The 15,156-nt window shown below is 50.8% G+C and overlaps 1 protein-coding gene across 5 annotated transcripts in view; it reads right to left on the bottom strand.

The window, feature by feature from the left end:
* Nucleotides 1-11,443, bottom strand: part of NECAB2 (N-terminal EF-hand calcium binding protein 2) — an 87,869-nt gene extending 76,426 nt beyond the window's left edge. The window contains exon 1 of one of the 5 annotated variants that reach the window (XM_037409527.1): nucleotides 11,246-11,443. Coding sequence is in view for 2 of the 5 variants with exons in the window: in XM_037409522.1 (XP_037265419.1) it covers nucleotides 6,418-6,624 (207 nt within the window). In the remaining 3 variants the exon portion in view is untranslated. Of the gene's footprint in view, nucleotides 1-6,417; nucleotides 6,649-8,772; nucleotides 9,975-11,245 lie in introns of those variants that run through there. The other 4 variants (XM_037409525.1, XM_037409523.1, XM_037409522.1 and 1 more) reach the window with 4 other exon arrangements.
* Between the last annotated feature and the right edge of the window lie 3,713 nt (nucleotides 11,444-15,156).

Below are 15,156 nucleotides of genomic sequence, written 5' to 3'. Positions count from 1 at the left end.
TTCGGCAGAGATTGGCTTCCCGCGCCTCCAGCCCGACCAAGGACTGTCCCCAGTGGCCGAGAGCTTCGTGAGGCAGGAGCCCACAGCACCGCGCAGCCTGACCAGGGATGCTCTTTCCGCTCCATCACCCCCAGTTCTCCAACTGGTAGGGCAACGCGCTGCTTTTAGACGGTAAATGAGAAATTATCCAGTCCAAAAACTACTACAGCAACCGTCTCCCCCATCAGCTATGCTTTAAAACTATTAAGCAAGTCTCCTGAAGCACAGGCGAAGTCACATGGTGAGCCCACAGGACGCCCACAATATGGGCCAAATTAACCCATTTTATAGGAGTTTCGCAGGCAATGCATGCAGCTCACTGTCTGCAGCGCACTTTTTCCATTTACCAGGTGCTGAGATGAATATAAACTCTGTTTTATTTAGAGCGAGGAACCTCTCTCAAGATTTCTAATAGCTTTTTTTTTAAATGTACATTTTTGCTGTCGTCTCAAATGGCTACTACAGCTATTTGGCTGCCAGAAGTAAGCAATTCAAAACACTAGTGGTAATAATAAACTCGAAACAAATGACGGTTTCAAATTTAAACATTCAGTTCTGCCTTCTCAAAGCTTCTGGATGAGAATATGCGACACTAGGGGCTGCTTAATGGAGGTTTTCTCAGCACTTTTATTAAATTCACACAAGTACTCCCCTAACAAGTCTAAGAATTATTACAGGGCTTAGAGAGTTTATTATCCCTTCAGCAGGTTAATACAATGTTGATTTAAAATAGAGTGTAACTGAGCAAGAATTTTGTTTTCCATCGTCATCTTGGTGCAGAATGGAGGACAAAAAACCCCTAAGTCTCGTGTGTTGAGGAAAGCCTATGGATGTGAAAGCATCCAGATACACCTAAAAACCCAATTAATCTGCTCACTAAGTTCCTGCATTCCTGTTCTTTTTTTCTGTTCCTCTCCCTACAAGTCTCAAGACCTCATCTAGAGCCAAGACAAGGTTTTATATCACGTATGGACTTCATCTCTCTAACTCCAGGTACCGGCAGAGATTTCCTCTTCTATAGCCTCTCTGTGTTGCTTTTTCCAGTAATAATGCCAGAAAATAATGAGCTGAAGCTTTGCCACTTTGGACTACATCTTTAGGCATCATCAGGCTAATGAACTTTCCCCATGCATGGGGAAAAGCTGGATTTTGGTGTTTTGCTAAGAAATACACCATTGGTGTGGAAATACTGTCCCTCCACCTCCCAAAACAAGGCTGCTCCAGAGCTCTAGGTCTTCTGGCATTTTTCCCACTCCGAAGCAGATATCCTCTTCCCCCCCCCCCCCCCGCCCCTTTTCTCCCCAAGAGAAGGGAGTTAACACCATGTCCCAGCCTCTTTTCACTCTTCCCTTCTCCTCAGACTTTACCTAGCTGTCCTAAATAAAAGTTGTGTGAGACAGGTAAGAGTTCCATTTGATGTCCCGACCTACACAGTACTAAAAATTACTGTTCCATAAACACTGGCCCTGGGTGTAACTTCATTTTGAGCACCCACTACCAACGCCCTGATGAGAAGAGGGAGGATGAAGTCTTCTGTGCAATCATGTACCTTGCAGTGAGCAATCCCTGAACACACAGAGCCCAGCCGTGCCCTGCCTGCATGGCTTGAGGGGATGACTTCGAGTCATGGATTTCACATAGGGAGGAGGAAAGAAGAGGAGAATTGCCTTCCCGGTTCACTCAGAGAAGTAAGAAGGTAAACAAAGACACAAGGGGTGAATCAACCTTAAAAAAAAGAAAAGGGGGAAAAAAAACCCAACAAAAAAAACCAACCCACGGAAGGAAAAAGGTCAAAGCAGAAGGGGATTGGGAAAGGATTCCTGTGGCTGCAATAGCTTTGCTAATAAGGACTGCACTGGAAATTGCATTATTGACAAAGTTGGAAAACTGTGCCACTTCTTAGATTTACATTTGGAAATGCACCCTTGGCACAATTCTCTGTATTTTCTATCTAAACACCTGACTCAATCCTGTGGGGCTGAAAAAGTGGCCATGTAAGAGAGGGTGCAAGAGGAGTCACTAACAGAAGAGCTGGATTTGAATTGATCTTTCTGATCCTGTCAAAGAAGGAAAGAGGCAAATAAGGGTCAAAATTAGTTTTCAGCAAAAGACAGAGCAAACCAAACAAAAAGCTTCATCTGATCTGAAATGAATGGCGCTGCTTTCTTCAGAAGCGTTTAAAACAAAGCCAAAAAGCCACGCAGGTAGTCACCACTGGCAAAGCCAGAAGGGAGGCGGGGATGGCAGTGCCCCTTGGAGCACACAGCTCCGCCACGAGGATGCTCACCCCTAGCCGAGGCTGACCCTTGTTTTAGATGCCAAGTAGGAGATGTTCCCTTTCAATGGGCTCTCCCTGGTGTAAAGGAGATGGAGCATCTCTGCCTGCAGCCGCCGTGGCTGAGCAGGTCTGACGTGCACTGGAGTTCACACGCCTGCTGTCAACACAGGTTTTTGACAGTGACACAAAGGCAGGGAGCGATGAATGAGGACAGTCGGTAAGTCAGCACTGAAGTGCTCCCAGGCAGAGCGATACCTGTCTAGACATTTCCCATACCTCGGGAGCCTCCGCTTCAGCTCTATACTGCGTGTGGGTTCATTCACACTCAGCAAATACATCTGATATACACTTACCCCCCCCCCCACACACACCATAGTCTCCTTGTCAGAGGTCTTGTGACATTTGAGGATTGGTTCTGGACTGAAAATGCCACCATCCCCACACACGGATTTGAGCAGCACTGTGACAGCTTCAACTTCTTTTTAATAAAGCAGTTTTGCCCTCGTTGATGCAGAGAGGAGCTCAGGGCATCTTCAAACAGCCCAGAAGGCAGAGAGAACATAGCGTTACCACAATCTCACATCATAAACTCCGGATAGGCATTAGTTATCTACGGCAGATTACACACGCTGCCAGTCCTGAGGTTCTGGCTCTTGCAGACGGAGCAGCCGTGAGCAACCCAGACCCACAGAGAGACACCCAAGGGCAACCTCAGGACGGGTACAGACTCTTGGCTCAACCCCAGCCCCTTATGCTGATTTAACAGATGTTTTAAGACCTTACCATTAAATGCAAAGTGGTATCTTCCAGGCTCCTAGAGTGACATATCACCTCCGCTTGATCTGCTACCACCACTGAAGAGCATCTGTCACCCCCTAGTTTTACTTGCTGCCTATTTTAGGCAATGTGTAGGACTTGAATATCTTCTTCATTAGTTTGCTACCAGGGTTTAGTTAATCTGCTCTTTTTTCACACTTGGAAACCTATGATTTTAAGCTGAACTAGTAAACATTATTCAACCTTTTTTAATCCTTTACCTGAAAGGACGTGGGAAAAATAGAAGAAAAATACTGAAACAAGCCCAAAGGTAAGATTCATCCTCCACGTGGCAGCAGCCAGGTTGATGGCAGAAGACATCCAACCCCCTTGTTGTATTTTGTTCTTCCTCAGCCCTCAGGTTTGCCCCACACCACCACAGTTCTGTTTCTTTGGTGGAAAGGGTGTAGGGAACTTTGTGCTGACCCACCAGCCACACTCACGGTCTGGAGGAGTCAGAACAAGCTCATCAGGGATGGCTGAGTCAAAGGAATGGAAGAACAGAAGAGGAAGAAAAAGTGACTAAGGTACCATTAGCGTCAGAGCCATCTTACCTAATTCATAGCGAAATGAATTAAGCCAAGCTTAACCCTCCTTCTCCAGCCCCCGATGAACTGCCTACAGAGCACACCAGCTCATGTGAACGTGTAAGTTAAATATAAAATCTTACAGGTCTTTTACTTCATCGCCACCCACCGAGAAGTTACACTGCTCCGTGGCTGGGACTCGCTGCTTCCCCAGCACATCCACATAATGCAAAAACGTGAATGAAGTAATTGGGAAACGTGTTCTCATCCCTGAGGATTCGGTGGGATCCTTGGTACTTTTCTGCTAATGTGTGAAAATTAACCTAAATGCATGTTCCCATGTTTAAACTCTTTGTTTGAAAAGGCAGGGAGGGTCTCATGGTGCACTTGAAGAGCCCGTTACAGTGAAGTCACAGTTTCAGTTTATGTTTCTGTTGTAACTGGAAAAAAAAGGGAGAGAAGCAAGTTCTAAGGGAGTAGGAAAAAAACCCTCCAAACCCTTAAATCTTACATTTCCAGCATCCATTTCTACTTTCAGCAGGTGAGAAAGGGCACCCAGTCCCCTTGTGAAAGGGAAAAAGGATCTGCACGCCCAGCTCTGTAGTATTTCCTACCGGTTAAAGACATTCTGAAAGTTCATGGCTGATTTTCTCAGCTCAAACCTCAAAGCAGGAAAAAAATCCATTTAAAGATGGTAAAACTGAACAGATAAGATACCATTTTGGTGGGAAAAGTCCTAACTCAGGAACCTCTTGTATAAACTTAATGTTGCTTCCCAATTGAATTTATGCTCTGAAGCCTAGATTCCACATTATTGTAAAATTTTGGTATTTCAGGGCAGGTAAGAAAAAGAAAGCCAAAAACCCACAAACTGAAAACCCAAACAAGTTAACTTAACAGACTTAAGGGTATTAGATGCATTTACCTTTTCAGTTTCCCTGTGAAGCAGCATTTCCTACAGCCTGCAGCTGCCCAGCTGCTGGCCCGTTTCACCGGGCAGGACCATCCATCCCAGCCCTCTGCTCTCCAGGCTGCTTTGGGCACCTTGGTAGACCCAGTGGCACTGGTTCATTCAGGGAACCAAAATCCCTGTCAGCCCAGGGTGCTCAGACGTAATGAGTTTCGGATCTGCCAAGCCATGCCTACCAGGGACGTGGTAGAAGATCCAACAAATCATTTAGAAAATGCAAGGACTTGCGTGGAAGAGTTACTACTGCCTAACTCCAAGGAGGCTGGAGGAGAGTGTGAATTATCCTTTACTACAGCCAGTGTCTCAATAGTTTATTTTTGCATTCACTACTTTTTTTTTAATAAAGCTAGGAGATAGCAAAGCTGAGGATCTATGTGTTTAATTACTAGATGCCGTGGAAAGACTGTAATTACACCAATTACACCGTTTGCACTCCAGTTGATTCCACCCCATTCTGCCAATTCATTTTAAGTGCAAATAGCCTCGTTAGTTCCCTAATCAGGAAGCCTATAAATACCGCAGCAGTGGCACTAAGCACAGCCCTGCCTGCCTCCCCAAACCTGGGTAAGGGAGCCCTGGGTCCCACACACTCGCAGGCACTCAGGACCATGCTGCCCAGCTCCCCCTGCACAGACCCTCCCAGCTGCAGCCCTGCAGGGACTGGGGTCCAGGATCTGGGGTGAATGGCGGACGCCAGGTGTACCCCTATGCCCAGCTAACCTGGGGCAGCCCACGGTGCAAGACCCATGGGGGGTTGCAGGACCTGGAGTCCTGCATCCCCATCCAGTCAAGCTAATTGATTAAGGATCAACAGTGCATTCCAACCCCAGCCGGTCCAGAGGCTGCAGGACCTAGGAAAGGGGCTGCAGGACCTGGGGTGCACCCTCATGTCCAGCCACTCCAGAGGATGCGGGATTCTGGCAAGGAGATAAAGGATACAGGCTGCATCTCCATGCCCAACCAGTTAGAAAAAAATACGCAAGACTCGGGCTGCACCCTCATGCCCAGCCACTTTGGGGGTGCAGGGGCCCAGAAAGGGGGTACAGGATGCAGACTGCACCCCTTTTCCCAGTTGGTCCGGAAAATGCAGAACTTAAGTGCATCTTATTCCCAACGGTCCCAGGGTGTGCAGGGCAGGGGAATGCAGGAGCCCGGCTGCGCCCCTAGCCCGCCGCCAGTCCAGGAGGTGCAAGATCCAGACAAGCAGGTGCCAGGACCCGGGCTGCGACCCCCTGCCCAGCCAGCCCAGGGCACAGGATCTGGAAAGGGGTTGCCGGATTTGGGCACTCCTACCCCCAGACAGCGCGGGAGGTGCAGAACCTGGTCTGCACCCCATCCCCGACCGGCCAGGGATGCAGGATCCGAGGAACAACCCTGGTGCCAAAGCCGGTCGGGGGTGCAGGAACGGCGGGGCATGCAGCATGGGGTTGCGGGAGCCGGGGTGCAGCCTCTTGCCCACCCGCTCCGGGAGACGCCGGACCCGGGAATAACGCCGGTCCCGAGCTGGCTGGATGGGACAAAGGGATGCAGGACCCGGCTGCGCCCCACGCCCACCCAGCCCGCGGGTGCAAACCCCACGCGAGGGGGTACAGCTCCAGGCTGCACCCCTATGCCGACCCGGTCGGTGGTGGCAGGACCCCGCAGTACAACCCGTGCAGGACCCGAGGAACAGCCCCGATGGCGAGCAGGACCCGTGCGAGCAGGGATGGGGACAGGAGCCGCGGTGTCACCCACGTCCCGGGGTGCGGGACCGGCGGTGCGGCCCCGGGGGTGCGGGACCCACTCACATCGAGGATGACGGAGGTGCCCTTCCTCTGCTCGGCGGCGGCGGCTACGCCCGGGGTGAGCAGCTCCCGCTCGGCGACAGCCTTGTCGCTCATCCTGGCCACCACCCAGCGCAGCAGCCCGTCCAGCCCGCGGAGCGCCGGCGGCGGCTTGCGCAGCAGCAGCCTCTGCACGCCGGCCCGGCAGTACCGCGCTGCCTGCTCGCACATCGCTCAGCCCGGCCTCATGCCGGAGCTGGGGGCTCCCTCCTCCTCCTCCGCCTCCTCCTCCGCCTCCTCCCACCGCCACACGGCGGGGGGGACCCGCGCGGCTCCTGCCCGAAGAGCAACTGGGGGGGGGGAGGGGAGGGGGGCGGATTTTGGGGGGGGGGGGGGGAAGGTCACCCCCGAGGGGCCCCGCTGGGTGCTGCCTGCCTGCTCCCACCCCCACACAGCCCCTCCTGCCCTGCTCCAACACAAAGCAGCCTTTCGGGCATTTTTTATCTAAAGAGAGTATTCCTGTTGCATGTCCTCTCACCTCTGCAGCCCACCCACCCACCCCACCCCACCCATTCTAGCAGCTCTTTGTAAGGACAGCAGAGAGCAAATTTCTTGCTAGTAAATAAAACTTGCCTCTGACGCCCTACTCATACTCCAAGAAGTCCCTGTAGGATGAATAGCCATCCCTATAGGATGAAAATCCAGCTGGAGTATTGCAGCATTCACAGCTACAGAGCAACCCACAGTGCTCAGCTGGACAAATATTTCTAATCCTGTGACTGTGTATTATGAGGATATCCCTTTGCGATACTCCTGTGCACACCTGCACAGGTGAAGATCTAGGCTTGCAGTAGGAGCAATACATCTTCTGGCCAAAACACCACTAGATCATTTCATCTCCCCCACACACACTTGAGGAGATGCTCGCATTTTGAGTTCACACCCAGAAAGGCACCAGAGAGCTCAGCCCAGCCCCTCTGGGGGTGCCCAGAGCACTAGAGTGGCCAAAGGCTCCCAACAGCCTTTCCCCCCACCCAGCCACAGCAGCCAGACCCTCTCGCAGGCAGCTCCAGGGGACTTTGTACCCCACCAGGGCCACATCCCCAGATCTGAACATCTCTGATGCAGGAGCCAGCAAGCCCAGCACCCCTGTGCAAGCGTTACACACCTCCCACGCTGAGCCCTGTGCCTGACCTCCAAAGGAGGAACAGCATGACCAACAGCCCTGACCCGCTACCGCTTTAAGAGAGAAAAAAAAAAAAACCGATAAAAAATTATTTCTTTAAACAGAAAAAACTTGGCAGTGCACCAAGACCCCCCAGGAAAGCCTTCCTGGAGATACTATTTAGCCGCCTCTTCTAACCACCCATCTTTATTCAGGTAAATTAGGGTGAAACCTTGCTGTTTGAGGTGGCAGGTGGGGGAACGTGCATTTTTCTCTCGCTGCTGCTCAAAGAAAAGTGAGTGGGAGCCCAGTTCTCTCTGCTGGAGTATGTGGATAATGGCTGGAGGCTCTTGAAAGGCTTTTCAGTAGCTGGGGCACAGAGGTGTGTTGCAGTAGGCCAGAACACCCGTGGGCTGAGCCCCTCTTTCACCGAGCTCTCACCTTTCTGGGTTTCCTTCTTCTCCAGCAATGCAAAATTAATGGGGGAAAACAGAGGAACTTCAGGGCGTTGATGTTGGCTCATGGGAGCTGTGTGGAACGCTTGAACAGTTCTGTGTTCGTTTACAGGGATGCTCAGAGCAGGCTGGTGTACAACCCGGTCATCACTCAGTCCCCACTCACAGCTCACAGCAAAGCTAATCGAAGGCAAGACACGTCTTATCATCCTTGCCATGAGCTTAGGATGGCATCCCTACACACCAACTGCTGGTGCCAAACAGCCCGCACCCCTCATGGCCCAAATTATTGCACTTTTTTGTATTTTCACAATCCTCAGGTTATTTATATGCTTCTTTCTCCTTTAGACGTCCCTCTGCTAAACAACTGGTTCAGACTGTATTAGCCACACGCATTTTAGTATTATTATATGCTCATTATTTAAACTATTTACTGAAGAAATTTATAAAGAAGGTTTTCTGAATTTTTCTTTCCATGTGCCATTGAGATTCATTACTTGACTTGGAAGTTTGCAACTATTTCTCTATTTCTGTCAAAATCAGTTCATGTAAATGTCAAAAACAGCTCTGTGGCATTTAAATACTCATTTTTCCTCCTAAATGGGTCTAGATAGAAAAAGTTTCAGCCACTCAGACATTTGGAAGAAGGCCCTCATTCATACTGGGCTGTGTTGCTAGTGGCTTAGTTATTCCCAAGTTTCCACGAGGCTGAAAATGGAAAAAAGCAAGGAAAAAAAGGGGAAAGGCAGTTCTACTTACCTGATCCAGGTGAGAAAACACAGGAACCCCCAAGGCATGTGCTCAGGCTGGTCCCAGCCCACCCATCACCCCCCAGCCAAGGGGAGGACAGAGGCACCGATGTCAGGTTGGGCTCTGTGTGCCAGAACTCATCCCCTCCTGCCTGCCCAGGGAGAAGGGGCACTGTCTGTACTGAGCAAATAAACACGACTGCAGCCCGGGCACTGGGGCTTTGCCAGCCTCCCCTGCCACCACGTGCTACTGGTCACGGCACTGCCCAGGTCCCTGGCAAGAAGCCATCAGCCAGGGCCAGAAGAAGAAACCAAACAAGTGATGGCCACGTGGAAACAACAGGGTTTTGCCTGCTCTAGAGCACCTGTCTGCTGCTTGAGCTGTGGCTCCCTGGCATCCAGCACACTTCTTGCTCCTTTGTTAAAGGTGGAGAGAGCAGGACCACCAGCAGCCACCAGCTGCCTGGCAAGCTTTATGCATGCGCATCATGCAGATGCCGAGTGGCATAGGAAGAAATAGGAGAGAACGGAAAGGAGACAAAAAGTTAAATCCAGGCAAAGTTCATCCCGGTGAAAGCAATGAGCATTAATTGCAGGTCTGGATAAACTCAGAGCAGACAGGCCACACAGCGTCCCACAGCAGCAGAGCCCATACGCAGAGCAGCCCACTGCCTCTGCTGCTGATCCAGGAGCATTTTGCTTTCCACGCTGCTTTGCAGAGCTCAAACGCTGCCCGATGGCTGTCAGGGCATGCTGCAGAAGGAAAGGCAGCAGCTGCAGCTCCACTTTCCCCTCCTTGACATTCAGTAGTGAGCTTCCCCACTGCTGCCCTAGCCAGGGCACACACACGTGGTCCCAGACCACTACAGTCGAAGGCTCCAGTAAGGATGAGAAGGTTGTTGAAGGCTGGGAGAGATCAGACATATTGTCCCACACCCCCAGCTCCAGGTTCAGAAACTCGGAGATCTCAAGAAAAGGCTATTGCCACGCCAGTTTCAAGTCTTGATCTTGGCCCAGTGCTTTTCCCTCCCTGATGCATGTGGTGCTCGGCACAAAGCGCTGGTTTACCCCCATCAGTGGCGATGTTTGCTCCGCAGGCTTTCATAGAAGGCTCAGCCACGTGCTATGCCCAATATTTTCCAGCAGTTTCTGGAAAGGCTGTTGAAGCAGGAGCTCAACCCATGTGCTGTAATTTCAAATGAGAGGCCACCTGAAGAACCCAAGGGCTCCTCTGAAAGAAAGGTCCGAGACAGAGCAGAAGTCCTGCCTGCAGCCCAGCGTGGCAGGCAGAGCCAGCGGCTTTCATCTCCCCTTTGAATTCTGCCTGCTCCCCCCTGCCCCTCAGCGCACAGCGGGGAGTTGTATTTAATTAAAAACTTCCAACAGGCAGGACCTGCAGCCTCAGTTGGTGCAAAATGTCACATATGACTTACTAATATTTACTAATGACTGAGGGATTGAGGTTAATCTAATGGTTTGATGGCAGGAGGAAGGAATGACGACCCCGTTACAGAGATGGGAATTAGTAGAGTGACAATGACCTTGCTGGCACAGCCCAGGGGGCTGGAACGGCTGCTTTAGTCCCTGCACTAATTTATGTTTATTGTAATGCAACATGTAATCACCAGGTGATTTCATACCAAACTTATATGCCAGGTTTGAAAACGCCACACTGCCCACAGCACCAAGGTAACACACTGGTCTGAAGACGAGCCAGGAAAACCATGTACAGGTGAGCTGTAAGTTAACTCCTAAGAATTCAACAAGCCCCCTCCCCCTCTGCACTTTGAGGGGTCCAGAGCTCGTGGTTTGGGGAACACAGCTAATCAAACACCGAGTCCAGCCCAGTCACTGGGGTCACAAGTTTCTGATCCAGGCTGAGGCAAGCAGGAGGCTTCGAACATCCCGTTTCATGTCACATTGATCTTAGAGTGCTATGCTGGCTCTTGCTTTGAGACAAAATGCAGACTTGGACTTTAAATACCTCCAGAGCCTCTTCCAACTACAGTTACGTTAGTGAGCAAAACCTTCCCCTCTTTTAAAGCACCCTGCTTGCAGCCAGGCACCCCCTCCTGCTCCAGGGCCAGCCGGCAGCCACGGGGGGAGTGGGCTCAGCCCAGGTGGGAGACCCCCGGCGTGAAAGCGGGTGAGCAGAAGGGCTTTTCTGAGTACTCACCCCCCCCACTGCACTCGTTGCTACAAATGTAGACCGGGCACAGTGTGAGAGTTCAGGTTTTTCCTGGTCATAATCCTAAAGGCAACCCATGGATATCTGGGAAACTCATCAAGGGGAATTAGCTGGACTAACCTGACCATCAAACAAAACTCCTGCAGCATTAGGAGATCACAGCCCCCACATGCCCAGACTTCCCCACAGCTCTGAGATGTTCACCAGAGCACTACGAGGAATTACCACCATAAGAAACAAACATCAAATAAATCTTTAAAAATATATTAAAGCACCAAATCATAAAGAGACTCACCTTCCAAGACGTACCCAAGCTCGTCCCGGAGAAGGGCTGGGAGCTGTGTGGCTTCTTCCAAGCTCCCAGCAGCAGCCCAGCTCCCGGCTGGGGCTGTGGGTATCCTGTGAAATTCAGGACATTTGTGCTGAGGGCTCCACACCAGCCCCAGGCATGGCTTTCCCTCCCCAGGGAAGCTGCCGCTGTTGAGTGGAAACCTTAGAAACCAAAGAGTATTGAATTGTTGTTATTGTGAGGTGCAGGGATGCAGGCAAACAGCAGGTAAAACCCCTCTGCTGATGGCTGATAAAGAAATTCAGGGGGCAGATGGTTTTGTTTGGTATTTTTTAGCCTGCTTGTTTGGGTGATAAGAAGGCATTACCCAGCCCTGTCGTTTTGGCAATTGATAAAATGAGCATTTAACCCCAAAACCAACACACCCTTGTTTTAAAGTTACAGGCCACTCACAGGTAGAGCCTGTGAGAGTGTAGTTGTAGGGAAGAGATGCTGTAACATTTTTCTAGCAGGTTTATTATTTGTAATAGTGTTCACATAAAGCAGACCAAAATATTTTCCCCTTCAACATGCAATTTAAGTCAGAACTTTTAAGAACCCTTGGAATAAGCTAATCCATTTCTGATGACCTTTCAAAATTACCCTTTGTTTCCTGTGCCTGGTACACCTCATGTCAGATCATATGTAACAGCATAAAGAGCACAGAAACAGGGAACTGTGGACTTTCAGATTTATAAGCCTGTGTGCAGGAATGACCATCGATTAAAATTTTTTTTTGAGTTATTGCACCTAAATAAATTATTGCCTCTTTATAATTGACCTCTGCAATTGCAACATGAAACTGTCAAATTGCATCACTTTAATGGACAAAATGTGTCTGCAAATGTATTGAAATTAGAGCAGTCAAGCTTCTTCATAGCAAAAGTGGAGAGGGAGGGACTGGCCTTTTTCCCATTGCTCAGGCCCTTCATAATTAATTTCTAAAGTCATATATTTCCTGACCTTTGCCCAGCAGATACCACTTCTGGACAAATTTTGGGAGGAAAGGTTTCCCCAGTTTGTTACTGACAATAAATACTGTTAATTACTGACCGGAGGCTAAAATCTGACAGCTTTAAATGTAAGAAGGACTCCCTCTGGGGTACACCATGTAGGCACGATGGCAAAGCCCCTCTGGCAAGAGCCCGGGCAGAGTCGCAGGGCACGGGCAGGATGCTGGCTGAGAGCTGTTTAAGGGGATGCTCAGTGCAGAGAAATAAAATAGAAACCTTCCATATTCTGAACATATTTAACCTGTGGCCAAAACTGGGAACACGTGGAGGTTATTCAGAAGGGCATAAAACTTGCTTGAGCATCCCTTTGCCTGCAGCATTGCTCCCTGTCCTCAAAGCCAGGCCGAAACTGCAGAACAGGAGCGATTTTGGCACGAAACCTGTGCCGAGAGAGGCTGCACCCACAAGCCAGGCTGGCTTCACACAACCCCAGCACCACGCTGGAGCCCCAGGGTGGGAGCACCCCCGCCCCGAGCCTCTCGGCGGGTGGCCAGAGGAAGAGTTGGATGTGAAAATGCCAGAAAGCCTGGCAGGCTGTGCTGACACTGGGGCACTGCTCCAGCAGCTGCCAGCTGGCTGTGACCTGCCCTCAGCCAACCTGGGGACACCCGGGACCAAATTTCACATAGCTCCAGTGTTTGCTGGTCTATCTATCTACACAGGCGGCTGCGCGCCTAGGTGGGATCCCCAGGGGTGAGGGATCACTGCCACAAGCACGCTCAGTAAATGAAGTTCAGGGTAAGCAGATGGCACAGCAGCAAGCACTGGCAGCAAGGAGAAGAGGTCCGTCGGGTGCTCCCCAAAGGGTGCTCACTACAAGTTCCAGGAGTGAGCTGGTCTTTCATGTCAGACCATCAATTTAGTAGCACACTCAAGGCTGCTCCTCACTGCTTAAGCACCAGGCACATTCATTTTCCCCACAGCATTTTATTTGTCCTTATTCGCTGTCCTCAAAGTGACAGAAGTGGGGAAATTATTTATGTTTCACACCGCTCCAGTAATTATTCACCAAGGGTTTGGATGAGTAACATCTTCTGTTTCTCCAGTCCTGCTCACTGCTGGACACACAAAAAAATCACTTTATGGGTGTGATATTGGGTTTCCTGGCTGTGGAGCTATTTTAAAACGCTGCTGTGTTTGCCACTTTGGGATCAAACTCATATAATTTAATGGGTTTCACTGAGACATCAGCAGGCCTGCAAGGCAGCTATTGATTTCCCACAACAAAGGGCCACTCGATGTAATTTGACAGGATCACCATGAAAGTGACTTTGAGCTGCAGGTGCCGGGATGCACACGGGCGAGCGCTCGCTGGGATCTCACGGAAAATGACCCCCCAGGCGAGGCAGCTCCTGAGCCAGCATCCCCAGGGGAGTGTGAAGATGAGCAGAGCAGCAAGTGCCTTTCCCCCACCACCACCACCAAAGTCCCCTCCATCCCACAAGGCCAGAGCTGGAAAAGAGCCACCTCCATCCCAAGGTGTCACCCTCATGAAATGTCACAGCTGCAGCCTGCGGGCACCGGAGAGGTGCATGCCAGTGGCACGGCATGCAAGGACATCTAGTGCCTGATGCTGAGGCTGCAAGGAGGCACTGGGTTACCGCAAAGTGTGGTTTTTCCGGTGGTTTATCTTCTGGCAGCAATAAAAAGTCCCCACAGAGCCAGCTCCAGCTGTATTCCCGAGGACAGGATCCCGTCAGGAGGGTCCCTGCCAGGCTCTGACATGTGTTTCGCTCCCCAGCAGCCCGTGCCCCCTTGCCTGAAACACAGCTCCTCTGGCAGGTCCAGTTTGGGCAGATTTGGGCCACTTCCCCAGCCGGGTTCAACACACCCCGCGCAGTTCGTGGGGTACAGCAGGCAATGCGGCACAGCTGATGAGAGTGTGAGATCCGTGTCTTCATCTGCTCACAGTGCCCACCTTTCTATTCCTCTGTCCTGGGAACTTCTCAAAGTCCAGCACAGCTCCAGCACCCTGGCAGAATGCTGCTCTGGGGATAGAGCTGACCACACGGTTTGCAGCACAAAAACCCAATCTTGTTTTCAAAGGAGATACCCCCATCCAAACTCTTTGTAGCCAAGCTAAAGCTGCTTGGGTGACACAAACAGGGCTTGTCAAGCCCTTGTACAAGCAGAAACACCATATTCCTGAGGATAATGTAAGCTACCCACAGTTGAGGAAGACTTCAAAACAATCTCACAGGGCTAAAAGGTCAGAGCGCCCGGTGGTTTAGGCACACAGCGTGTTTGCGGAGCACCCAGCGGAGCACTGGGACACACGATGGCAGCAGCCGCCTGGCCGGGCCCTGCGGCACCTGCAGCCGAGGTCGGAAAATCATCACATCCAGGTGCTGCCCGCAGGTGCCCCTGCCCACCGCCCACCCCTTAGCAGCCTTCACTCTGTAAAATAGAGATTTTCCTTAAATGAGAGTTGGTGAGAATGGCTGGAGATAGGGAAGGTCCCACCGGGCCACGCAGCTCGACAGGGAACCTGAAATAATTATGGGTTTGGGATGTCTTAGTCTAGCCCATCCCCACAGGCAGCGATGCGTCCCTTCATGCTTTAAAGGACCTTTACTCTGCAAAACTGAGCCTGCCTCGCAGCGAGCCTGCTGCAGCATCCTCTCGGTACTGGTGAGCTTTGCAGTCGGGAGAGGGAGCTGCGCTGCTGTGGGATGGATGCACGGACACTGCAGGGAGGGTTGGAAGCCTGGTTTTGACCAGACCTTGCAGCATAAAATGATAGTGTTTCCTAAAGAAAATATTGGTTGAAAGCGGTTTTAATTGAATGCATAGATATTTTTTGAGTTGTCTTCCCCTCTCTCCTTGAAAGTTTAAAAAACCCCGTAGCTATTCACAAAATTGGTG

Source organism: Falco rusticolus, chromosome 15, assembly GCF_015220075.1.
Source record: "Falco rusticolus isolate bFalRus1 chromosome 15, bFalRus1.pri, whole genome shotgun sequence".
NCBI lineage: Eukaryota > Metazoa > Chordata > Aves > Falconiformes > Falconidae > Falco > Falco rusticolus.
The sequence above is the reverse complement of the archived record's forward strand: the minus strand, read 5'-3'. Positions and strand labels throughout refer to the sequence as shown.